The sequence below is a fragment of the Psittacula echo genome (genome assembly GCF_963264785.1).
Source record: "Psittacula echo genome assembly, chromosome: 3".
In the NCBI taxonomy this organism is placed as follows: domain Eukaryota; kingdom Metazoa; phylum Chordata; class Aves; order Psittaciformes; family Psittacidae; genus Psittacula; species Psittacula echo.
Window position 1 is genome coordinate 109,405,433 of NC_137736.1, and position 26,393 is coordinate 109,431,825.

At 40.6% G+C, this 26,393-nt stretch overlaps 1 protein-coding gene across 1 annotated transcript in view; it reads left to right on the forward strand.

Moving 5' to 3' along the window:
* The window catches only part of MICU2 (mitochondrial calcium uptake 2), a 162,986-nt gene that overhangs the window by 118,640 nt on the left and 17,953 nt on the right, over positions 1–26,393 (forward strand). The window contains exons 3-7 of the mRNA XM_080612817.1: positions 662–693; positions 808–883; positions 5,543–5,590; positions 12,555–12,637; positions 17,031–17,093. Coding sequence (XP_080468943.1) covers positions 662–693; positions 808–883; positions 5,543–5,590; positions 12,555–12,637; positions 17,031–17,093 — 302 coding nt within the window. The remainder of the gene's footprint in view (positions 1–661; positions 694–807; positions 884–5,542; positions 5,591–12,554; positions 12,638–17,030; positions 17,094–26,393) is intronic.

The following is a 26,393-nucleotide window of genomic DNA, read 5'->3' on the forward strand; positions in this document are numbered from 1 at the left end:
CTGAGGTCCCTGCCTAACCAGCTGAAGCATTCCACTGATAATACATTGCAGTTCCTCAAATTGGTGATTTAGAGAGGAATATAACCTACCCTGCTGCCAGTGGCTCCCCTATTTGAGTGTGTAAACTTGAACCTACTGATAAGCACTTAGGAGTCTGCATGGTTTCATCTGGTGCTGTTTCATGAGGTGGAGTTTTTCAGTTTACTTCTGCTTAATAGAAGCATCAACATTTTCATTTTTTTCTCTTTTTTTTTAGTATTTCTTAGTTTTTGCATACTCAACCTGCACTTGAAGGATTATTATGTGAGCATGAAAATCCCTTTCTAAATGCTGCAGTTGTTTCCTACTGTATAACCATGCTTTGGAATCTGCACTGCATTTGTAGATCACAGTACGTGAAATCCCACTAGGAAGTCAGTCATAGATACCAGTGGGCTGTGGTTTCTTCTAGGTTTCAAGAACACTCAAACAGACTGCTCATATTATTTTTAAATGTTGTCCTTTCTTGATCATTGTGGGAATTAGAAACAAACTGCCTGTTGCAAAATACTCTGTTTCATATTACTTAGCATTTTCCCATAAAAATCTGAAGAAATGCCACAGAACCTGATCAAAGTTTAATGTCAGTTTGTTATTGAATGATGATATTTTTTTTTAATAGGTAAAGCCTCAGCCAAGAAACTGACAAAAAAGGTAAGCAAAATGTTCCTTTACTTCTTCAAAAGAACTTGCATTCTTTCTGTTACTCAGCTGAATAGACTTCTCTTTGAAAACTGGCTTTATATTTTCTTGTTTGTGTCTTTAAAGGAGGTAGATGCTGCACTGCAATGTGTTACCAAAGCTAAACCAGGACCGACCTTTTTTAGAGAGCTTGGTGATAAAGGTAATGAGCACTTTTCATAGTGAAAAGTACATCTTGCTTTTTATCTCATTATATGGTATGAACTGAATGTATTTTTAAAGAAGGTTTCAGGGTTTTGACTTCATTCCCATCTAGCCAGTAGCTGCCTACTTAGCAAAACTCTCAGTTATGCAAGACAGTAAAGAGGCAGGGCTGGGAATTGAAAGCCTTCTGAGGTGCTGGAAGTCGTGACAGAAATCAGAAAGCCTACTTGGATAAAAGAGCTAAAGGGATGACTTCAGCATAAAATGGACTTCTAAGACTTGTTACTAAGCTGCTGTTCAGCTATGTAACTTAAATGCATGGAAACTAAGACTAAAAATGAAATTTGTATCTAATTATGTAAAGTGGTATCCTGATTTCAAGCAGCATGGTCTAGTGGAAGGTGTCCCTGCCCATGGCGGGGGTTCAGAACTAGGTGATCTTTAAGGTGCCTTTCGACCCAGACCATTCTGTGATTCTTCATCTTCAACAGCTCTGTCACCCTTCACAACACTGATGTGCTTCTGTTTCTTTTCACCCAGCTTTTTCACCTTATATCAGGCTACATAAAGAGAAAACTCTGAGAGTTGGGATGCTTGTTTAACAACAGGGAGCTAAAGAACACCAAATAAACACCTCATTAGGATAAATTAATTGCAGAGAAAAAAACAAGAGGGTCAAAGAAACGAAATAAATGAGTAATTAACTATTTCACAGTAACAAAGACTGAAATCCCCAAACTAATGAGAAAGACCTACAGTGTCTCTTCACAAACTCTGTGTGGTAGAATTCAGCCTGAATCCCTTGTCCCATGGATGGTTCTGGAAAATAAAGCTGCCTTTCCACTGCTGCAGTTCCTTGGCAGACATGAGCAACTCTCTCTCCATGCACAGCAGATCTCTGGCCATGGCTGGCAGCTTGTGCCAAGAGAGCAACTCTCGATCTGAGCCTGCCGTGTTTTGCCTGCCCTTTGGCCTTATGGCTTATTCTGCCTATGGTTTGTTTATTACATCATTCTGCCAGAGTGGATGGGTCTTCAGCCAGGTGCCTTGCAAGCTCCAGCATACCGCGGCAGCCCTGAAACATATCTGCACAAAGTTGAACCTTTTTTTCCTGTCTTAGAGAAGGATGGATTTTGTATTAAATAATTATTGCTGCCTTTTCAAATTAATAACCATCATGTGCTTTCCCAGGATTGTGTTTAAAGGATTCCCAGTCTTTAATTCTTGGGTGTTTTTTTCTCTATCCCTCATTTTGTAGAGCCTTTCTTTTTCTTGTGGCTGACACTGCAAATCCCCAAAGCATTCTGCCTGGGAAAACCAGGAGTCCTCCAACAGAAAGTGAAAACATAGCAAATCAGCACAGCTTCCTTTTATTGCACTTCTGCCAGCTGACTGCTTGGCAAAAAGTGGGTTTGGTGATAAGCTCAGACTGACGTCTTTTGCATTCTGGACAAAGCATTGATCTCCCCTTGCTTAGGACTGTAGGTTGGCATACCCTGTCCTTCAGAGGTCAGGAATGAGTTTGAGACGATGCAGGAATATTCATTGCTGTCATCCATATGTCTCCGCAGCACATGGAGTTTTTACAGTATTTGGTCATGATGCCTCTTTAGTGACTTTGATGCTTTTACTTTGAGATGTATTATTATTACATTTTTTAAATGTAAATGTTCATGGATTAATACTACTTTTACAAGTACCAGAATAATGACTCTACACCTGTTCCACTGTTTAGCTGTGTTTATTTTAACTACCTTTAAATTGTTATTTAAATATCAAGTAGAGGGAAACTGTCAGCAGTCCTGTTCGTAAAATGTAATGCTAGAGAATTCTGCCTTCTAGTGGGCAGTTTTAAAATTCATGTCATATTTTGTGGGTATGCTTTTGATTTATTCAGTGATAAAAATATTGTACTGTCAGCATTTGCTATCAAGTTTGAGGGTAGAGATTTCTAGGGAGGTATAGGGAGGGTTCATTTAGTGTTAGAAAATTACAGTATTTTGCCAACGCTAAACTGCAAATGCTTGGCTGCAAGTATGCTGAGTCATTCAATTGTATGGGAAGCTTTAATTGTTTAGATTTCACTTGGACATGAATATTTTCAGAGTTTGGTTTTGTTATTTGAGGGTTTTTTAATTTGTTGCATTGCATCTTTTAATTTGAGTAACTTTGATTACTCTAGAATGAAAATAAAATTACCAAAATATTTAATTTACTTTATGGATCAGGTAAATTGGCTATTCACCTCAGGTAGTAAAGGGACAATAAAATCAAAATAAGAATTTTAATGGAAATCAGTACACAAGTTAAAAAAATTCTTATCTCAAAGTATTTTAGTGTAATCAGTCTGCCAGAAAATGTCAGGCAAGCTGTGGATTTGCTCAAGGCCCTGAAATGGGTTTTAAAGAACAATAAAGATTTTTTTTTGCATATTTTTATTATGTTTACCTTTTTACCTGTTTTACTATATCAACTTTTCAATCAGCTTATGATAAGATGATGAAAACAGAGTCTGTGGCTCACCCTGCCATTTCTTGCAAGGCTGTTCTTTCCAACCCCCTGCAATTTGAGTGAATAGAGCCATCATGCTTCTCCCTTGAGACAATAAGCAGGGTGTTGTCCTTAAATTGGTCTTCTATTTGCATCCTACCATCTCCAGATAAATTTTGCAGTCTTTCTGCAAAATTTTATAGGGTACAATATTTCTTGTCTACCCATATAGCTAAAACTATCCAGGTGTCTGACATTTTGTGTCTCAATTACTACAAGTTTAACAAACATAATCTGCCATCTTAATATCTTAATATCTTTTCAGATGCTTTGATAAATATGTTTTTCTTACATGACTCCTTTTTATTATATAATCTCTTCTTTTGTATCCCAGCACTGACCTCTCCTTGTTCTGTTTTATCTCACATAAGCTGCTTATCTTCACCTTCCAGGTCTTTCTTAGACTCTCTCTGTGCAGCACATCTCAAGACAGCCAAGAGGCAAACTACCAATTCTCCTTGAACATTGATGCTGGCCTTCAGCGCTTGCTGTTTAAAGTGTCAGGCAGGGATCTTTGTGCTGATACCATTGCAGTCCATGACTGGGTTAGGGTTAGGGTTTCTATATAGACTTGAAAAGTTACTGCCTTGTCTTGTCTTCCTTTATATTATTCCTTTAAACATTATTTTGCTGTGTCACACACACAGAAAAAAAAACCCAACACACCCAACCAAAATTGTAGAAGTTCTTTCTTTTTTGTAGAGATCCAGGACACTTCATCTAGGAACACGATTCCAAGTTTTTCAGCAATGCAAACAGTGATTTACATTCTTGCAATGGCGGTAACTGTAAAACTTGTAAGCAAAACTTAAATCTTTGAGATAAAAGTATTTTTTATTTCCACAAGGTTGTACAAGATTGTAGTACTGTGCTGATTTACATATGATGCATGCTGGATAATAGGGTGAATAGTCCTATTTCAGTGGAGAGGAAAGCTGAGATATGGAACCGCAGTGAGTTAGCAAGCAGATCAGCATTAGACTAGTCTTTAGCTAAAAGTTGTTCTCACATTTTCAGACTCTTGCAGTCAGTAATTTAATATTTCTAAACTCTCGTACTTAAAACTTAGTATTAGGTCACTGTCTGAGGTCAAATATAAATGCTGTTGGTTCTGCATAGTAATTTATCAGAAGTTAATTGTTTATCACTGAAGTTTAAGTGGATTCCTTATCTTCAATTAACTAAATATAAATTATAAAAATTAGTTTATCTTTGCATAGATAGGCATATTTGAACTTCCTTATTTTAAGTAGCTTCAGCATTATACGATGTTTAGCTCAGAAGTTAAAAGTAGCTCAGTTATTTTCAAAAACAATTTATAAAAAAGCCCTTCACATTTTTTCTCCAAACATTATTGCAGGGCAGATGGTTCAGATTCTGTTGTTTAACCACTCTCATTATGCACTCTCTATCTTTAGCTTGTATGCTCTGTTTTGACGCTATCACATCTTTGTGTTTGTTCAGGCTTTTCATTTAAGGCGGTATTTCAAACGAAAACACTGGAATTTTCCTTCAAAAGGGGGGAAAATACTTTCACTTTGTAGAAAGGACATGTTTCTATTTAAGAAAAAAAAAGAGAAAAAAAGATGCCTCCTCTTGGCACATGGCCCAGCAGTACTATCAGCACAATCTAGCAGCTTGGCAGCTTTGCATGTTGCCATGTTCCCCTTGAGAATTAGAGGAAAGCTATTCTCTGCCTTCATGAGCCTGCCAAAGGATGGAGGACTTTGATCCTTGAGGGTATGTTAGAGTAGTTCTCCTCCCAGGTACTAAATGTGACAAAGCACATTTAATTTATTTGCCTTTTATATAAACATTGAATGTTTTCAGTGAGAATCCAAAGATTTAGTGTAGGCCTTTTATTAATACCAAATAAACCTTACTTTCTTGATTAGACATGAACATTGATGAATGTCTGGATAGGGAATTTTACCATCAGAGCACTAAAAACAGAAGTAAAAACTTTATTAAATAATAACGTGGCTTACTTTAATAACTAATATTATGTTGGACTATATTTTTTATGTTTATAAGATATGATCTTTCAAGTCTTGCTGTAAGTATTTTGGGGGGTTTGCAAGTCATTTTTTAACTCTTTTTATTTCAGGGTTGATATCTTATGCAGAGTACCTATTTTTGCTGACAATCCTTACAAGTAAGTATTACGTGTAAATTATCAGCTACTAACAGCTTCTCAGTAACTGTTTCTGATATTTTCTAAATTTCTGTGTTGTAGGAAAATGTAAAGAATTATCATATATAGAATGATAAGGCATTAATAGAAGTGGATATAACTTTGATTGCGTAGTGTCATCATTGATCCATAGCAGTACTTCAAAAATCATGCTAATCCCTGCTCCATGGGATGAGAGAAGTCTGACAAGTGACTTTGAGAGAGGAGAGACATTGGTTACAGGACCACATAACAAGGGGAAGAAGAACAGTGGGGGAAGAAAAATAATTTGTTTCACAGTAGTTTCAGTCATTTTGGACAATGGGACATTAACTGCTCATGCAGTGGTGTAAAAAGCTATTGTGCTGTCTGGAAGGTTGTTGCCTACTATTCATGTGTTCAGATATAGAATCATAGAATCATAGAATAGTTAGGGTTGGAAAGGACCTTAAGATCATCGAGTTCCAATCCCCCTGCCATGGGCAGGGACACCTCACACTAAACCATGCCACCCAAGGCCTCATCCATCTGGCCTTGAACACCGCCAAGGATGGAGCATTCACAACCTCCCTGGGCAACCCATTCCAGTGCTTCACCACCCTCACAGTAAAGAATTTCTTCCTTATATCCAATCTAAACTTCCCCTGTTTCAGTTTGAACCCGTTACCCCTTGTCCTGTCACTACAGTCCCTGATGAATAGTCCCTCCCCAGCATCCTTGTAGGCCCCCTTCAGGTACTGGAAGGCTGCTATGAGGTCTCCACGCAGCCTTCTCTTCTCCAGGCTGAACAGCCCCAACTTTCTCAGCCTGCCTCCATACGGGAGGTGCTCCAGTCCCCTGATCATCCTCGTGGCCCTCCTCTGGACTTGTTCCAACAGTTCCATGTCCTTTTTACGTTGAGGACACCAGAACTGCACACAATACTCCAAGTGAGGTCTCAGGAGAGCAGAGTAGAGGGGCAGGATCACCTCCTTCGGCCTGCTGGTCACTCTTCTTTTGATGCAGCCCAGGATACAGTTGGCTTTCTGGGCTGTGAGCGCACACTGAAGCCGGCTCATGTTCAGTTTTTTCATCGACCAACACCCCCAAGTCCTTCTCTGCAGGGCTGCTCTGAATCTCTTCTCTGCCCAACCTGTAGCTGTGCCTGGGATTGCTCCAACCCAGGTGTAGGACCTTGCACTTGGCTTGCTTAAACTTCATCAGGTTGGCATCAGCCCACCTCACAAGCGTGTTGAGGTCCCTCTGGATGGCATCCCTTCCCTCCGGCGTATCAACCGAACCACACAGCTTGGTGTCATCGGCAAACACTGCTGAGGGCACACTGAATCCCGCTGTCCATGTCACTGACAAAGATGTTGAACAAGACCGGTCCCAACACCGATCCCTGAGGGACACCACTCGTTACCGGTCTCCAGCCAGACATCGAGCCATTGACCACAACTCTTTGTGTGCGGCCATCCAGCCAGTTCTTTATCCACCGAGTGGTCCACCCATCAAATTGATGTCTCTCCAATTTAGAGACAAGGATGTCGTGTGGGACCGTGTCGAACACTTTGCACAAGGTAGATGATGTCAACTGCTCTGTCCCTGTCCATCAGTTCCGTAGCCCCATCATAGAAGGCCACCAAATTGGTCAGGCAGGATTTCCCCTTAGTGAAGCCATGCTGGCTGTCACCAACCACCTCCTTGTTTTTCATGTGCCTTAGCATGTCTTCCAGGAGAATCTGCTCCAAGAGTTTGCCAGGCACAGAGGTGAGACTGACTGGTCTGTAATTCCCTGGGTCATCCATTTTCCCCTTCTTGAAAATGGGGGTTATATTTCCCTTTTTCCAGTCGTCAGGAACTTCACCTGACTGCCATGATTTTTCAAATATGATGGCCAGTGGCTTAGCAACTTCATTCGCCAGCTCCTTCAGGACCCATGGATGGATTTCATCAGGTCCCATGGACTTGTGTACGTTTAGGTTTTTAAGATGGTCTCGAACCAGATCCTCTCCTATAGTGGGCCTAGGGTCTTCATTCTCACAGTCCCTGTGTCCGCCTTCCAAGACTTGGGTGGTGCGGTCAGAGACTTTGCCAGTGAAGACCGAGGCAAAGAAGTCATTAAGAACCTCAGCCTTCTCCAAATCCAGGGTAGCCAGTTCTCCCGATATCTTCTGAAGGGGGCCTGTGTTGTCCCTAGTCTGTCTTTTATTCGCTATGTACCTACAGAATCCCTTCCTATTATCCTTAACATCCCTAGCCAAGTTCAATTCTAACTGGGCCTTAGCCTTCCTCACCTGGTCCCTAGCTTCCTGGACAACATCCCTGTATTCTTCCCAGGCCGCCTGTCCCTGCTTCCACCTTCTATAAGCCTCTTTTTTCCTTTGAATTTTCCTGAGCAGCTCCCTATCCATCCAAGGAGGTCTCCTGGCCCTCTAGTTCTAACACTTCCTTCTAGTTGGGATGCAACACTGCTGAGCTTGGAGCAGGTGATCCTTGAATAACAACCAAGAGTCTTGGGCCCCCCTGCCCTCTAGGGCTATATCCCATGGAACCTTACTCAGCAGGTTCCTGAAGAGGCCAAAGTCTGCTCTCTTGAAGTCCAGGGCAGGGAGCTTGCTGCACGCTCTTCTCACTGTACCAAGGATCTCAAATTCAACCATCTCGTGCTCACTGCAACCAAGTCTGCCCTGGAGCGTCACATTTCCAACCAGCCCTTCCCTGTTGGTGAGCACGAGGTCAAGCACGGCACCTCTCCTTATCGGCTCCTCTATTACTTGCAGAAGGAAGTTGTCTTCCACACAATTGAGGAACCTCCTGGATTGCTTGTGCCGGGCCGTACCTTCACTCCAACAGATGTCAGGGTGGTTGAAGTCCCCCATGAGAACAAGGGCCTGTGAGCGTGAGGCTGTTCCTATCTGCCTATAGAGCACTTCATCCACAGATTCCTCTTGATGAGGCGGTCTGTAACAGATCCCCACAGTAATGTCCCCCATAGCTGTTCTCCCTTTAACCTTGACCCCCACAAACTCTCTGTCGACTGCTCACCCATCCCCAGACACAGTTCCATACTCTCCAGCCTATCCCTAACATAAATAGCAACTCCCCCTCCCCGCCTGCCAGGCCTGTCTTTTCTAAAGAGCCTGTAACCTTCCATTCCAACACTCCAGTCGCAGGAGCCATCCCACCATGTTTCTGTGATGCCTACTATATCATACTCCCGCAGTCGTGCACGCATCTCTAATTCCTCTGCAATGGATAATATACATAAACAGCAGAATTCCACAGTGTCTTTCTGTTCTAGCTTTTAATCCTATTATTTTCTCCTTTTGACTTTATTTCTCCAAGTATTTTGCAGGTACTTCTGCCCCCTCCTTTGCCTCCTTCCTTTTTCTCTATCAGACACCTTTTAGAAAAACATTTTTGTTTGGTACTTGCTTTATCTGCAAACGGCAGGCATTTTTATTGTGCGTGGAAGTGATCTTGGTTTATCGGGGTCCTCACCCACACTTACGCTGTGCCATGCTTTCCACCTCCCAATGCTGTTCTGGTGAGATGTAGGTGGCACTGGAAAATATTGAGGTTTGAGATGCGTGCAATAAGCATTACTCAGTAAGACCCATAGACTAGTAGTAAAGTAGTCCTCATGCGTGTCCGTGTAATAGTCCACATGCAGTCTTGTTTTGACTGACTTACATAGGTCTAACATTGTAAGCAAGAGACAAAGCCAGGCATACAGCAAATGGGGAAAGGAGAGAAGGAAGCAGTCACTGTTGCCGCAATAGAATGTAGATGCTTGAGCCTCATCACTTCTGTGGCTGAGAGGTCCACAACTTACACAAATGGACAAATTTTCCTTATTCTACTAACCCACCCTCTCACAGTGTAGCATGAACAAGTAACATAGGTCTCTAGAGAATGGAGAGATTATGTCCAGCCTTCACAGATGGTGATCACTGGTGCACACCTCTCGCACAGTTTAGGTAGCCCTTTTACAATTTATGTCACCTCTTAGAACTGCATTAGTTCCTACTGCATGGCATGAAGAGTGATTTCTTTGGATATTTCAGCCAGTACACGGTATTAAATATGGTATGTGCATTAGGATAACATATTTAACATACAAATACACTCTATCACCAGTAGTGACTGTCCAGTCCTACACACAACTCAAACATGAGTTATACCATGTGTTCAAGTGGTTTCTTTAAATCATAAATAATTTGGGCCTAGCCCAGTTAGAAAGTCAATTTTAAAATATTTGCTGCAACTCAAAAAAGAAGGATTTTTTTTTAAAATGACAACCACAAGAGCCACATTGTAGCTTCAGAAAAATACCTTAATTAAAGTTGCAGTAATAGGTGCCAAAGATTCTATTTCTTTAAAAATCAGTGGCAGCTGAAAGTAAATTCATGCTGATTTACTGGCTGAAGCAGTATAAGAGCAAGTTGTTCCACTTCTCCAGACAATCAAGCAACATTATTTTTCACAGAATTTACATAGGAATGTATTGAACTGCAAAAGCAAAGGCACATTTTGATGCAGGATAAAAATGCAGTGGCCGATGTTGCTGCTTTGGTTACACAGAGAGTTGTCACACAGATCAGTTTGAAAGCAAATGTCAACACGTGTTAGTGCCTCTATCTTTGCCTAACAAGTATCCCATGTCAGTCAGTCCCCATTTACACAACCTGTCTCTCTCACTAGTGAGAATTAATTTGAGATTTCTTAAAACCGCCATTAATATATAAGTGACTTAGAAGAAGTCACCAACAGAGCAATATGGAAATGGGAAGTGTCACCAGGTATCCAGGGTCCTGGTTCCAGGACACTGCTGACCACACTGTGCTGCCTGTCATAGAAAAGCACTTCTGTAACTCTGAATTTGAAAATGTTATTTTGCAGCAAAGGTCATATTTTGCCCTCTGTGATCCTCTTTTTGCTGTGTGCCTTGTATTATTGCTATCTTTTTTCTTCCAGTGCTGTGTTGAATTTAATTTTCAGCAATTGGTTAATGGAGCTTCTGGTAAAGACCTGCCTGGTGAAGTTGCCCAAGAGCTGAACTTGGCTCTTTTACTCAAAGCTTCATTTCAATTAGCCAGTCACACAAGTTGACAGGGTGGTCAACGTAGGAATAGTTGAAGGGGAAGCACCTAAGTCTAACCTGCACTCACAGTCACGATGAAGCTCTTCTGTTCAGATTTTGGAATTTTACCTGATTCTAATTAAATACAAATATGTCTGAGGTAGTCTTTGAACTATGCTTATTTTTCGAGCGCATACCTTTGGGGTTACATCATGTCAGATAAGTGTGTCATCTCTGAACAGTAAAAGCAGCTTTAGGGCCTATATTTTCAGTAACAGCTCTCTTATCTGAAAACTGCAACACAGATGGTATGAATTACTATTAAATACATCAATTACTTTTACTCTCTAAATATGCTATAGGATATGCTCATCTTGCTTTTGTACTAGTAACGCAAATTTAGTGTGTGGCATTTCCATGGAAAGGAAGCCAGTTTTGAGTATTACAACCCAGTTGCCAAGGAAGGGATCTGCTCTGCAGATTGCAAGGGTATTTATAAAATATCTCTGCATCACAGGGTCACTCCACAGAGAGCTTTAGTTGGCTGATGAAGATGTAGTTACATCTAAAATGAAGAAGTACTACTTACTTTAAGCATCTTGTTAGCATTTAAAAGGAATGGGATAGTTCTTCAACTTGTTTCCTCTGCAGAAAGATTCCCTTAAAAAAAAAAAAAAAAAAAAAGACAACTTTACAGGATGGAGCTGGAAGAATATATTTCCAAAAGAAAAACTGCAAAGGCATTAGAGCTTTTTAGAGATACTGCTTCACTGCCCTCATGAGTCCAACATTATTCTTGGAAACATGAATATATTCTAAAGACAATAAGTCTGTGGCTTTCATATTAATGCTTGACTTGACTGGGTTGTGGAATTAATTCACTTGCTACCAGAAATTACTGGGATAAGTGCTTGCTACTGTAGTGAACTGTAACTACATTTCAGCAGCATGCTACTCCTGTGTGGACTTGCTAATGAGTGAGTTTACCTCCTATAAGCAAAGCAAGATCAGGAAATTGTGAGAAGGAGCTCAAAACACACTGTGTTTTTATAGTACCTGCAAGACTCAGACCTCATTACGTTTTTGTGTTGAAAAGAAACATCCATTTGGTGAAGGAAATGCAGGGTAAAATTGTATAAAATTCCTGGAAAAAAATCAGCTTGATGGGAGTCATACAAAACGTGCTTTTGTCCAAAAAGGCCAGAAAGAGTGGTTTATTACATCTCAGTAACATTTGAGTACATTTAGGGAGGAAGGCAAAGGGAAGGAAGAAAAGGCCTGGGGCTAACACAGCAGGAACAGGAGCCGAGAGAGCTGGCCATGATTACAAGATCGGTCTGTTTGCTGGGGAAGACTAGGAAAGACTGCAGATACTGGCATACAGTAATGCATGCAAGAACTACCTGAGAGGTACACTAGCTGTTTCAGGCAGTTTGGGAATAATTATTGGTTTGTCAAAGCACTTTCTAGTCTTCTCACCTGAAAACGAGCTCTAATAAACAAGGCAGAGCTCAACTTCAGAAGTGATGTGGGATTAAGGAGACATCTGTAAGAGATATCTAAGACCGGGATACGACATACAACATTTTTACAGTTGTTGGGATCAGATGGACATTTATGGTTGCACTTAGGCACTGCTGGCATTTCTTTGTTTGCCATTGCATTAATTATCCCTTGAAAGGGTAGTAAAAAGGTGCTCAAAAAAGTTTGGTTATATGGGAGGAGGTACATATGGTTTACTGGAAATATCATATACATGCAGAACAATGGAGAACTGAACCATAGGCCATATTCCTTTTGCATTAAATATTTAAGTACTAGTGTAAGTGTGTGTGTGTGTGTGTATTTACAATAAAGTTCTTTTGCAATCTATTGCAGAACCCCAGACGGGATTTCAGATTGCCTTTAAAATGTTGGATACAGATGGCAATGAACAAGTTGAAAAGAAAGAATTCTTTAAGGTATGTGTATTTATATGCATATGAATTTTATAAATGAAGATTCAATGAAATCTTCAAGCCTATTTTTCAGTTCAATCTATGATCACATACCTACAAAAATACTGTATAGGAAAGAAGCATATACTAAAGCGTTGCTGAAGTACTTATCATACTTGAATCCACTTTTATAAATGTTACCTTTGACTTTTATCTAAAACTCTGTTATTGGGGAAGTAGCAGTTGGTGTACACCAATTAATCACGTGATTAATATGGGAATATGAATGATCAACTGGAAAAGTCTTATTTTCTAAATATTTTGATTTATTTTTTTTTTTTATTTACCATCCTGTCTTGGTTCTTATTGTTTGCTGTTGCCCAGGTTTTTTGCCAGTTCATACTTTGGAGAGTAACAGCAGGTTTTACCCTATTTTGTGTCAAATATAGGGCAGAAAGCCAGATGCTTAAAAAACAAAGAAAATCTTGTTCTGATTTGTTAAAGAATAGGGTTAAAGATACAGTTTATTCAACTTTTAAATATTTAACAGGAGACTGTTAACTAAGTACTTCTTGTCAAAAGTCAAATGCAAAATTAACAAATGTAATTTCTCATAGACTCCCTCAGCTTAATTCAGATCATTCATATCGGAGGTGACTAGAGAGACAATTTTACAGGAAGCTGAAATGGCTACTAGAAAGCAAATTATTTTCTTTCACTAGGATAAAGTTAAAGATGATCACACTAATGCAGCAACTCTGGAGAACCATAGAATCTAAAATTTCTAAAGCTGCACCAACTGATAGAGAAATTACCAAGAATTTAAGTGTACTTTTATAACCTTAAACTCTGAATTAATGATACAGTTGCTGTTAGCGTGTTTTGCACTGCTAGCCATTTTTTAGTGAATTGTCTTTTAGCAAGATTACAATCGATACATTTTAAAATATTGTAAAAATGCTTTCAGACATAGTAGTAGTAGTTGAAAATAGTACCTGAAATCAGACCATTTCCCAAGACAGTGTTCCCAGAAGCCCCTAACTGAGCCTGCAGATACCCTGCCCTCGTTTATTGCTGCACCACAAAATCTTTTAAGCTGAAAGAATTTGCTCTGTTTAAATGTTAATTATTCTGATGATTAAAAGAGATCAAATTCTAGCCAAAGCCATTATTTTTAACCTGCTAAACCTGATACAGTCCTAGTGAATTATTATTAGAGTAGCTGTGCCCTGATCGCTGTTATGGATGTATTGTTCATCTACAAAACGTTACCGGGGAAAGTAAGTTCATGAACACAAGTGAATGTATTCAGCCTGTGGTGCCTCTGCACCACAATGTCATGCTAGCAGTACTTCCTTTAAACTGGTATTGTGTCAGTTAAGCAAATAAGGAGACTCTTGCAGGAATACAGCACAGCTCTCTTGGGGAGGTGTACAGTATGTCATATATTTAATATCCATTACCCATTTCATGTAACTCTTAATTGAATAAGCCAGTATGAACAACAAATAGTCATCAAAGCTAGAAGTGAAAACATTATACAAATCATTAAAAATAATTTGATTTCCATAGAGGCAATCAAATTAAATAAAGATTATTCTTGTTAGATAGCATTTCCTTTATGGGCTATATTGATTAATATAGGGTGGTAAAAAAAAACCTTATAAATTGCTATGTCAGCTTATAAGAATCATCAAAGAAGTCCCACGGGATGCAAGCTGGTTAAAAGATGAGTTTTCTTACATGACTGTATACTTAACATTTATAAATGGTGTCTATTTAAAAATAAAACTTTATTTTTATAGGATAGGTTTAAAAAATAGAACTTTTGGAACATAAGAATGGCCAGGTTGGATGGAGTCTTGGGTGACATGGTTTATTGTGTGGTGTCCCTGCCCATGGCAGGGGGGTTGGAACTAGATGATCTTAAGGTCCTTTCCAGCCCTAACTATTCTATGATTCTAACCTGGAAAAATGTATGTGCATTAACCTTTGTATACGCTAGTTATGTGTGCATCATAGGATGCTGCTGTATATCTCACAAGTTAGTAGGCTGTTTGGATAATCTGTCGTTTGTCTTACCCAGTTGGCATCTCAGGAAAATATATCTGAACTATTTTTATAATATATATGTAAAATAGATATATATTCAAAACTATCAGGAATGGAGTTAGGTTAACACTGATGCCACATGTAAGAGTTGTGTGATTTAAACTTTGTAGGCTGTCTTTATACACTTGTCCTGGACAGCAGTTACCACAAAAAATTTGCAGAGGTTCATCTAGGGCTGAATGAACCAGCATCTGCCACTATCAGCACTTGTGGTGGTTTGGTACAGAATAGCTGTTGTGGTCTTGGAGCATTCACAAGCACTAATCCCACTCAGACAATGGAAGATGTAAAATCACCTTTTTTCTTTTTTTAAGAATGAGACAGCCTTTCTGACAGCTCTTGTCTTCTGCAGAAAAGATTACTTCTTAGTATGTCTTTAGCAAAGAGGCATCAGTTATGCATAATAGGCCTCATTATCTTTGAATTAGCCAAATTAGCCATTAGTATCTTGAGTGATGAACAGATATAAATATTAAATACAGGTAAATGTTAAATAGAACAGTTGTATTAAAGTCCTTTTCTCAAAGGCAGAATTATTCTCCCTGTTGCTGCATTGTGCTGGCAAAAATCTGCAAACTACTGGAAATAGTATCAAGTTCTATAAGGATTTATATACTATGTAAGAAAACAATAAACTAAATCTTCCAGAACACTTATGAAGAAGAATGATACCGTGTGTCTGTGCTCTTTAGTAGTCTATGCAGATTTTTTAAGAGTCCTTTAAAAATAAAATCCAGAACTGGAAAAAAAGGAAAAAAAAAAAAAAAAAAGGCATATTCTCTCTTGTTGGGAAAGTATTTGCAGTTGCGTTTCTTGTGTGTGAGGAAAAGATGGATTTTCCACGTAAGAAAAAATTTAATATTTCTATAAAGCACTTGTGTTTTTATCCAGAGCTCTATATTGATATTTTGCTGTGAGGAAAATCATAATGCTTGTAATGTACTAGTACTTTGTTCTCTGAGTGATTAAAAATAAAAAGAATTTGGAGAAACTTGGCAGAACTAATACTGTTTAATTGTCTTTTTTACAGTATTTATTTTGATAAATACAATCCAGGCACATTCAAAACTAATCATAGAAAGTAGCTATCCTGAGGAACTCAAAATCTGAGGCTTATGAAAAAAAACAGAACAGGTGAAGTAGTCAAAATTTGAAGGCCAAGGGAAGATCTTTAGCAACATGAACAGTTGGTGGTTTTTTTCCTGCTCACTGCTTTACAAGCCCATCTTGCTTCTCTAAACAACATTAAAACAAAAAAGAGGCCCTAAGGAGAGTTTTGAAAACCCCACAAAATGGTGCCTATGCAAATTTGGTCACGGATTTTTTTCCCAGTTTTAATGGGCAGAGTGAGGAATCACTCAGAAATGTTTGAGAAGCAAACCAGAGTCTTTGAAATCCCTGAGCTTTAAAAGCATCTTTCCTAGATTCTCCGAATCCAGAGTGATTGTTGTATGTCCATATCTATACCTGAAATGTAGTAAGTCCCTTGTTTTTTCATTTTTGCTGTCCTTTTGAGGATTCATGCAAAGGTCTATGAAAGGTAGGTGTACCTTGTGCTGTTTTGAATCACTCATTCTTGGGGCAGTGTTGACTTGTCAAGCTAAAATACATTACAAGAAACCTTTCAGCTGAGTTATACTTTAGGTGCTGCAAATTAATGCACTTTTTATATTACCTTTAAGCTCTACTTGGGACAGAGTCATTTCAGTACTTAGACAACATTCAAAATTCATTTATTTGTGAGGTGGAGGGAAAACTCAAACCACACCCTGCATAATGACAGTTCTGAAAATACATTTGCTTATGTAATTATATTATTCTTTGTTGTTAGTTGTACCTGAATTGAACAGGTATGTTTTTCATGTCTAGAAGATCATGTCTGTAGCAGGACTATGTAAAGCTGTCTAGGAGGACAGCATAAAAATCACAGGATAATTTTTATTTCTGAAGTGGCCCTTTATGTTACCCCCCTGAGTTTTAAAATCTTCTGGAGTGATTGAAGAGCTTCTAGTGCAAGAAAATATCCTCTAAAAAGAGAGTGAGTGCTGGGCTACAAGAGATAGGTTCATATGCTTTGCTTGGTTTTATTAACCACAGTAGATAAGACATACCTAGGAGAAGGTGTGTCTGAATAGGAAAACATCCTTAACTATGCAAATATTTTGTCATGAACCTTGCAGAAACGTAATGACTTTGTAATTTAGAAAAGGTGAAATTAATGCAAGTTTCTGATAAAGGAGAGATGTATAAGACCAAATTTGTAATTTGCCTGTGGTTGGTTTTTTCCGTGTTTTAACAAATACAGCTACAGAGAATCATTGGGAAGGAAGATGATTTGAAAACAGCTGGAGATGAAACAATATTTCAGGTATGAAATAGAGATACATTTTTCTTTACACAAGCATTGTCATATTTCCGATGAACTTTGTTATTTTTTTCAGAGTTTTTAGGTAAGCATATAAGCATCAGGATTAGTGCTTTAATTAAATGAAAGTGCATGATTAGTCAGCTACTTTCTAACTGAGAAAAAAAATGTTTGTCACTTCTGAATCTCCTGATGAAATGTATGTGATTAATGTATTTCATTACTGTGTAGTAATCCTCCACTCCATTATTTAGTTTCTGTAAGCATCTGCTTCAATGTAACTCTCTTCTGTTTATGAAGAACTCAGAAAAAAACTCTGTATTGCCAGATGAGAAAATATGGGTTTCCAAATAGAAATTGATACCTTAAACTTACCTAAGTGCTGCTGTTGCAGTAATACCAGCTTATTCTGAGTTGGTTTGAAATGTAATTATGTCATTGAGGTGACAAAGGGAAGAATTACTTCAGTTAGGTCTGCTTCCAGAAAGAAATGTCATAGATGCAGACCAGAAGGAACAGTATTAGAGAATGAGAATATTGGAGAGGTGAGGATGTGGTGCAAGGCCAGACTACAAGGTCACATAGGAAAAGGCGGTCGACTTCACGCCTTAAGACTGCTTCTGACAAGAAAGAAAGAAAAATCATTGTTGTAGGCGATTCCCTTCTGAGAGGAACAGAGGGCCCGATATGCAGAGTTGACCCTCATCATAGGGAAGTGTGTAGTCTGCCTGGAGCCCGGATCAGGGATATCACCAGGGCGCTCCCCAGCCTGGTGCACCCGACAGACTACTACCCGCTGCTGGTCTTCCAGACAGGTGGGGGGGAAGCTGCTTCCCGCAGTGTGAGGGGGATGAAGAAAGACTACAGGGCCTTGGGGCGGATGGTGAAAGAGTCTGGGGCTCAAGTGATCTTCTCCTCACTTCTTCCATCTTCCGGTGATGATGTGGGATTGAATGGGAAAATTCAGTCCATAAACAATTGGCTACGAGACTGGTGCTTTAGGCAGAGCTTTGGGTTCTTTGATAACAGCTGGTTTTATAAGGCTTCAGTCTGGATGATGGCACGTGGGAAAGGTTTAACTCACAGAGGCAAAAGGATGCTGGGGCATGAATTAGCAGGGCTCATTTGGAGAGCTTTAAACTAGATTCGAAGGGGGATGGGATTGTAACTGGGCTTGCCCCAGTGGGGCAGCACTCTAGGATTGATGAAGACTGGGAGGCCTCCTATAATCGTAGGGTGAAATTGGTGAGCTCAGCTCCCTCCTTGAAATGCCTATACACCAATGTGTGCAGCATGGGAAATAAGCAGGAGGAGTTGGAGACCTGTGTTAAGTCAGGAGATTATGATCTGGTGGCAATTACAGAGACGTGGTGGGACAGCTCACATGACTGGAATATGCTCATGGAGGGCTATGTCCTTTTCAGGAAAGACAGGCCAGCCAGGCGGGGTGGTGGGGTTGCTCTTTATGTGCGAGAGCAGCTGCAATGTACTGAGCTCTGTCCAGGGACAGGGGACGAGCGAGTTGAGAGTCTGTGGGTGAGAATTAAGGGGCAGGCTGGCAGGGGCGATACTGTTGTGGGTGTCTGTTACAGGCCACCAGATCAGGGTGAGGAAGTTGACGAGGCCTTCTACAGGCAGCTGAGAGTGGCCTCACAGTCACAGGACGTGGTTGTTGTGGGGGATTTTAATTTCCCTGATGTTTGCTGGAAGGAATACTCAGCAACCCAGCCACAGTCCAGGAGGTTCCTCCAGTGTATGGATGATAACTTCCTCATCCAAATGGTGGATGAGCCAACCAGGAGAGGAGCACTGCTGGATCTCATCCTCACTAACAAGGAGGGTCTGGTCGAAGCAGTAAAGGTTGAGGGCTGCCTTGGTTGCAGCGACCACGAGATGGTGGAATTCAGGATCTTGTGTGGTAGGACCAGTAGAATAGCAAGTAGAATTGCAACCCTGGACTTTAGCAGGACAAACTTTGGCCTTTTCAAGCAATTGCTAGGGGAAATCCCATGGGCAAGGCTGCTTGAAGGTAAAGGGGCCCAAGATAGTTGGTTGACATTCAAGAATTGCTTATTCCAAGCTCAAGAGCAGAGCATCCCGACACGTAGGAAGTCAAGGAAGAGGGCCAGGAGACCTGCGTGGCTAAATAAGGAACTGCTGGGTATGCTCAAGTGGAAGAGGAGATTTTATAGGTCATGGAAGGAGGGGCTGGCCACTCGGGAGGAATATAAGGCTGCTGCTAGAGGATGTAGGAAGGCAGCTAGGATGGCTAAGGCCTCCTTAGAATTAAATCTGGCGAGAGGGGTCAAGGACAACAGAAAGAGGTTTTTCAAATACATAGCTGATAAAACTAACACCAGAGGCAAGGTTGGCCCACTGGTGAATGGGATGGGTGCCCTGGTGACAGAAGATACTGAGATGGCAGAGTTATTGAATGCCTTCTTTGTCTCAGTCTACTCTGCCGGAGGCTGTCCTGAAGAGCCCTGTACTCCTGAGACCTCAGATGAAGTCAGGTCACTGGAGCAGTTTGCCTTAGTCGACGAGGAATGGGTTAGGGACCAGTTGAGCAATCTGGACATCCATAAATCCATAGGTCCAGATGGGATGCACCCGCGGGTGCTGAGGGAACTGGCGGAAGTCATTGCTAGACCACTCTCCATCATCTTTACCAAGTCTTGGGAAACGGGAGAGGTGCCTGAGGACTGGAGGAAAGCAAATGTCACTCCAGTCTTCAAAAAGGGCAAGAAGGAGGACCCAGGTAACTATAGACCGGTCAGCCTCACCTCCATCCCTGGGAAAGTGATGGAACACCTTATCCTTGATGCCATCTTAAGGCATGTCAAGGATAAGAGGGTTATGAGGGGCAGTCACCATGGCTTTACCAAGGGGAAGTCATGCTTGACCAACCTCATAGCCTTTTATGAGGAAATAACATTGTGGATGGATGATGGCAGAGCGGTGGATGTGGTCTACCTTGACTTCAGCAAAGCATTTGACACAGTCTCCCACAGCATCCTCATAGCTAAATTGAGGAAGTGTGGTCTGGATGATCAGGTAGTGAGATGGACTGCGAACTGGCTGAAGGACAGAAGCCAGAGAGTTGTAGTCTATGGGGCGGAGTCCAGTTGGAGGCCTGTATCTAGTGGAGTGCCTCAAGGGTCAGTACTGGGACCAGTATTATTTAATATATTCATCAATGATTTAGATGAGGGAATTGAGTGTACTGTCAGCAAGTTTGCTGATGACACTAAGCTGGGAGGAGTGGCTGACACGCCAGAAGGCTGTGCTGCCATCCAGCGGGACCCGGACAGGCTGGAGAGTTGGGCAGGGAGAAACTTGATGAAATATAACAAGGGAAAGTGTAGAGTCCTGCATCTGGGCAGGAACAACCCCAGGTTCCAATATAGGTTGGGGAATGACCTGTTAGAGAGTAGTGTAGGGGAGAGGGACCTGGGGGTCCTAGTGAATGGCAGGATGACCATGAGCCAACACTGTGCCCTTGTGGCCAAGAAGGCCAATGGCATCCTGGGGTGTATTAGAAGGGGGGTGGTCAGTAGGTCGAGAGAGGTCCTCCTTCCCCTCTACTCTGCCCTGGTGAGACCGCATCTGGAATATTGTGTCCAGTTCTGGGCCCCTCAGTTCAAGAAGGACAGGGACCTGCTGGAGAGAGTCCAGCGCAGGGCGACAAAGATGATTAAGGGAGTGGAGCATCTCCCTTATGAGGAAAGGCTGAGGGAGCTGGGTCTCTATAGTTTGGAGAAGAGGAGACTGCGGGGGGACCTTATTAGTGTATATAAATATATAAAAGGGGAGTGTCATGAGGATGGAGCCAGGCTCTCCTCAATGGCAAACAATGATAGGACAAGGGGTAATGGGTATAAACTGGAACACAAGAGGTTCCACTTAAACTTGAGAAGAAACTTCTTCTCAGTGAGGGTGACAGAACACTGGAACAGGCTGCCCAGGGAGGTTGTGGAGTCTCCTTCTCTGGAGACATTCAAAACCCGCCTGGACACATTCCTATGTAACCTTATCTAGGTGTTCCTGCTCTGGCAGGGGGATTGGACTGGATGATCTTTTGAGGTCCCTTCCAATCTCTAACATACTGTGATACTGTGATACTGTGATCTTCCAGCTAGGTTAGAATTTTCACTGAATTGAAGACCATTAGCAAATGGCAAATATATCTCATCAGTGAAAGGGGCAGGGTTAGGGTTACCTGCTCTCTTTTGGGCGTTTTCCCCTGGATCGTGGCACTGCAACCTACCTTCTTCCCAGATAGGGTCTTTGCCATTTCCCATCTCTTCATCAGTCTGTAGTCAGCACAGAGATGAGGAACTCTGAAAAATTCAGCATGAGGCAGTGCCTGCTCATGTTAGTAGCATTCAGTAAGGAATTTATATAGGACTCTACTTTATAAACCTATCGTGCATCAGCAGTCTATAAAGAGTTGGTTCGGCTCATGTTCTTTGCTTTTTCATCTGCCTGGGGAGAAAACATGGAAGTGGCACTATTCTAAAGCCTTTAATATTTACTAGGCATTAACATAACTTTCTCCTGATGCATAAAGGTTTTGTTCCCTCAAGATGTATCCAGAGTTCAGTTAAAAATTGTTTGACTGACTAACAACCATCCCCTTTCTTGAATCTTTTCATCAGTCACCAGATTAAAATAGCTAGGATTAATAGGGTTGTCTGCTCCTCAAAACCTATTTCAATTGAGACTTAACTGCCATGACAGTGAAAGAAAAAGGATCTTTATTCTGCATGAATGCACAGCTATAGTATAAAATTTCCGGAGAAACTTTTGATACAGTTTGACAGATTCAGTTATAGACACATGAGCTTATTGGAAGCTAATTAAATACATGAGCTGGAATGTCTCTATTTTGTTTTCTGCCTTGCTTTAAATTTTGCCTTCAGAATTCTCCATTGAGAAAAATCTGAAGTTATTGTAAGTAGAAAAATAAAATACAGTTTATTAGCAAATTATAAATGGAATTATAGTATGTTGAAAAGAAGAATTATATAGCTTTAGCGAGTACAGCTATCTTGAAATTCTTCTGGTCTCCATGTTTCTACTTGGCAAAATCCAAATTATTGCTTTTCTTCTAAATTTTACTTTCTTTCCTGTCTCAGTCTCTCACAAAAGAAGTTGATTATAAGCAGTGAATCTGACTATAGGGTATAGTCAGTGCATGTGGTTTTACCCTTTATTTTTAATAATTTTGGCATTATAATAACTATAGTATTACTTTCAAGCAAAGCAGATAAAGCATAAAGACATAGGATTTAAATTGGCTATGTTCTTTGAAAGCTGAGATACAGCAACAGAAGTTTGATGTTTGGGGTAACTCTCTATTTCCACAACACTTTCACAATGTGCATATGAGTTTGCTGGTTTTTCAAAGTGATCGCAGTTCCTGATACCAGATGGCAAATGTCACTGACTTATGAAAATAAGGTTTAAATGGTAGTCTGCAACTTCATTTAACTGGCAGGTATATCCAGGTGTGTTCCCTGTACAGTGTGTAGGTGGAGGTCCCAGTCATTCTTTTACTTAATACTCATTGAGATACTGTATCTCAAGGAAAAGAAAAAGCAGTTAGTTTTCTGTGCTTCCAGGGTGCTTGTATTTCTGCCCCTTTTACTGAGATTTTGACTTACACATCTAAAATTGAAAATTTCACCACCTAGTAACGGCCCTTGCATTGGATTGCAGTGGACTTGGTTATTCAAATAAGTATATTTCAGTTGAGGGATTTTCTTTTTACAATATGATAATTGATGCTTTAAGAAAAGCCAGAAAAAAATCTGTCCTGCCTTAACTGGCCCAGTCTTTTGAGAGATTCCTTGCTGACTTTTGCACAGCAGGCAATCTGATTTACTCATAGCACAAGCATGCAGACAGTGAAGGAGAGATGTAGGCAGAATTACAAGACCAGCAACCTGGTTCTTTCTAGATAGACTGGAGAAAATGTCGCAGAAATCAACAGATGCAGTGACTATCTCACCTCACTCCTTTTCCTCATAGGAAAGGAAGTGCATTCCTCATTCCTCAAAGTAAATGCAGCATCTGGCTTCCTAGCAGAACTATTCTGCTTCATATGAGACACCCAGCTGAGCATTTGACCATGCTTCTCGGAAGAGGAGAGGCAAATTCCTTGCCTGGAAGTGGTGTCGTGTTAGAGGAAAGTGAACAGGCTAGAAAAGTTGGGTGTATTCTGAAAAAGGTGTTGCCCAGTGAACAGCACCAGTTGCTTTTGTTACTGCTCTGAGTTCCTTGAAAGGGTACTCTAATAATGTTAAGTGCATGAGTGTTCTGATAGTGCAAACAATGGTAATGGCTGCAGGTATCTACTGCACAGCCCAGTTGTCTAGATCAGGGACTTTCAGTTTAGAGTGATGAGTTATCAAGTAGTATGAGTACCTCTAATTTAATATGCCTTGTGTAATGGCTAAACTTTAGAAATTAATTTTAGCTATTGTTAGGAAAGGAATGACGATACAAAATGTTCTGTATTTGTTCTTGAAATGGAATTCATGTTGGGAAATAATACGTGCATTGTCTCATTTCCAAATGATTAAACGTACGCTTCTAGGTTCCATAATGAGCACATTTTCATATGAAGTATCTCATTTACATGGGTTTTTTAATCACTTAACTAGTACTTGGGGACGCAGCTATTAATCTTTTTTAAACAGAAAGCTTTTGAACTAAAATTTTGTCTGTCTATAAGCAGTATACTTTCAGACTCACAACTTAGCTGGTCAGCACAAGGTTTTACACTTGGACCTTCAGACAATGCAGCATTGCAATGCATCTCCTCAGCCACAGGGATTGTGCAGGCTATTGTAAGCTGCCCACTGATCCCTAGAATTTCTAAACAGTTTAAAGTTTTCTACCTATAGCTTCACAGTCTGCAAAGCCCTGGGCTCAGAATAACTAGAGACTGCCTGAACTGAACGGAGGAATATGGTGGTTGAGAGCTATACTCTTCCAGTGCAGTAACACTCTGTATCAGGGGGCAGCACATCAGATTTTGCAAGAATCTGGTTCAAGACTAAAATTAATATCCCTCCCCAAAAGAGTGTGTCATTAATCCTGTCACCTCTCAGTTCAGATGGCATGCAAATTTTTTTCTTAACCTCTCTTCTCTGACATAAATGTGTATGTTTCATATCAGCAGATTAACATTGAATTCCATTGAAAAGCTTTTTAGATACGTTAAACCAAGGAGCAGTGCAGTATTCCTACATGTCTCAAAGGAAGCTCTCTGACCATTTGAACCCCATAAAGAATCAAGTCTTGTGGCATCAAAATACTAGGCTATTAAAAAACTGCAGGGTCACTGTTTACCTCACGGACAAGGAAATTATTTTTCTATGTGATCTGATGATATTATAACCTCAAGAGAGACAAAGAAACATGCTTTCTGATATCTTTTTAGATACCTGTTCTGCAAGTACATTGAATTTGGCTTGGATATCAAAAGTTTCTCCCACAAGGAATTCGTCTGGAAGTCCACTCTGGTCACAGTAGCATTGCTTTCTGTTGCACAGATATGTGAGGCAAGGCTACTGCTTTAATCTCTGCTACCTAACCTGGTCTGAAGCACTTTGAATCATATAGAGAAGCAAGATAGCAGTGTGGGCTCCTGAAAGGCCAGGGAAGACACACGATTTGGGCCTTGCACTAACAGCTTTAGTCTTTAAATCAAAACAGAAAGAATCTGGTCATTAATCTCTGAAAGCTTGTAAAATTAATAGAAATAAGCTGGAAATGGTGCATGTAGTCTTACTCATTTGGCATTTTGGGATTACTGAAATTTGGGATGCCAGCCTGAATGTGGACTACCTGGGGACGTGTTCTAACAGCCACATGGGGGAACTGGTCACAGTCCACGAGTCAGTTTTAGGACCCAGAGCAGGGAGGTTTACACATGATGAGGATGGGTGTGCACAGCCTTTGGGGCCAAGTCCACTTTAACCAAAAGAGTGTGCTTCAAAGAACACACCCCCTGAGTGGGGTCCTTGTTACAGATGCCCTATTTTTGGTGGAAATCAGTATTTATAAAGTATGGCATGACAGGAAGAGAGGGGCTGTCCCCAATTGTGTATGGAAGCTGCTTTACCCAGCTCCAGTAGTGCATGGGCCAGACAGTCTCAGGCTTCGCAGTGCAACAGTGCCATTCCCTGACTGCTTGACACAGTCAGCCTGCTGGCAACAAGACTAGTTTCAGCCTCTTCCTCCTTTTGGCATAAAGTATCTCCTGCAGCGTCTACTCCCAAATTAGCCTTAGCCCATTTGTCTGGAAACTGGTTTTATTCTGTACTTCCTTATGAATTGATGCAAAACTGTGGGTGATGCACTGAAAGCTGGGAAGGTCCATGAAGTCACATTTTCTTCATTGCTAAAGGCACTAATGGAACAGCATAGCAATTCCATGGCATTAGTTGTTATTAAAAAACAACTAATCCCTGGTAATGGGAATTATGGATGTTGCTGAATGCTGGATATAGGCTGTTTATTGTTTAGAAAATACTCTACTGGACTTCTCAGGTAGTGTCTGCTATACCCTCTGTAGAAAAACATTATGCACATTTTAGCCCTTCTGTATCAGACTCGATGTATTCTTGAATCCTACCTGGTAAGAAAGTGCCTTGCAAAACATTAAAAACTTTAGTGCGAATTTGCATCATTAATGCAAATTTAATCATTTGCATTATTAAAGCCAATTCATTGTAAAATGGCAGATTGTTTCGATCTGGGGCCTACTTAAGACTGTCTGGGCTTTGCCAAAAAACACTGCCTTTGAAATCTGGATCTCCTCATACCACTAGCTTGCCTTTTTACAGCTCTTTTGACTGGCTGTGCCTGGTAGGATTAATGTCATAATGGGTACATCTTTTAAACCTTCATCCCAGAAATGAGTTGTAGGAATAGCCCAACATCTTGGGGGCTCTCAAAATGGCAGAAAGCTTGGTGCTCTTGTGCTGTTTGAGGCTAGACTGCTTGGATTGAGGCCTAGATTGCCTTCAGTTATAGAAGCCTGGCATGATGCATTGACTGACCTAGCAGCTGAACAACAAAGTGCATTTCAGAGAAGTGGACTCAGAAAAATTTCCAAATATTTAGTCTTACCTTTGGAAAGATTTGGGACATCACTAGCAGGCAGAGACTAAGATGTTGTTCTGCTTGACTCTCCTCTGTTTTCTGCCCCTGTTCTTCATTTATTCACTCCCCTTCTATCTTAACAACAACAAAAAAAAAATCAATCCAAAATATGCATTATTTTTACAA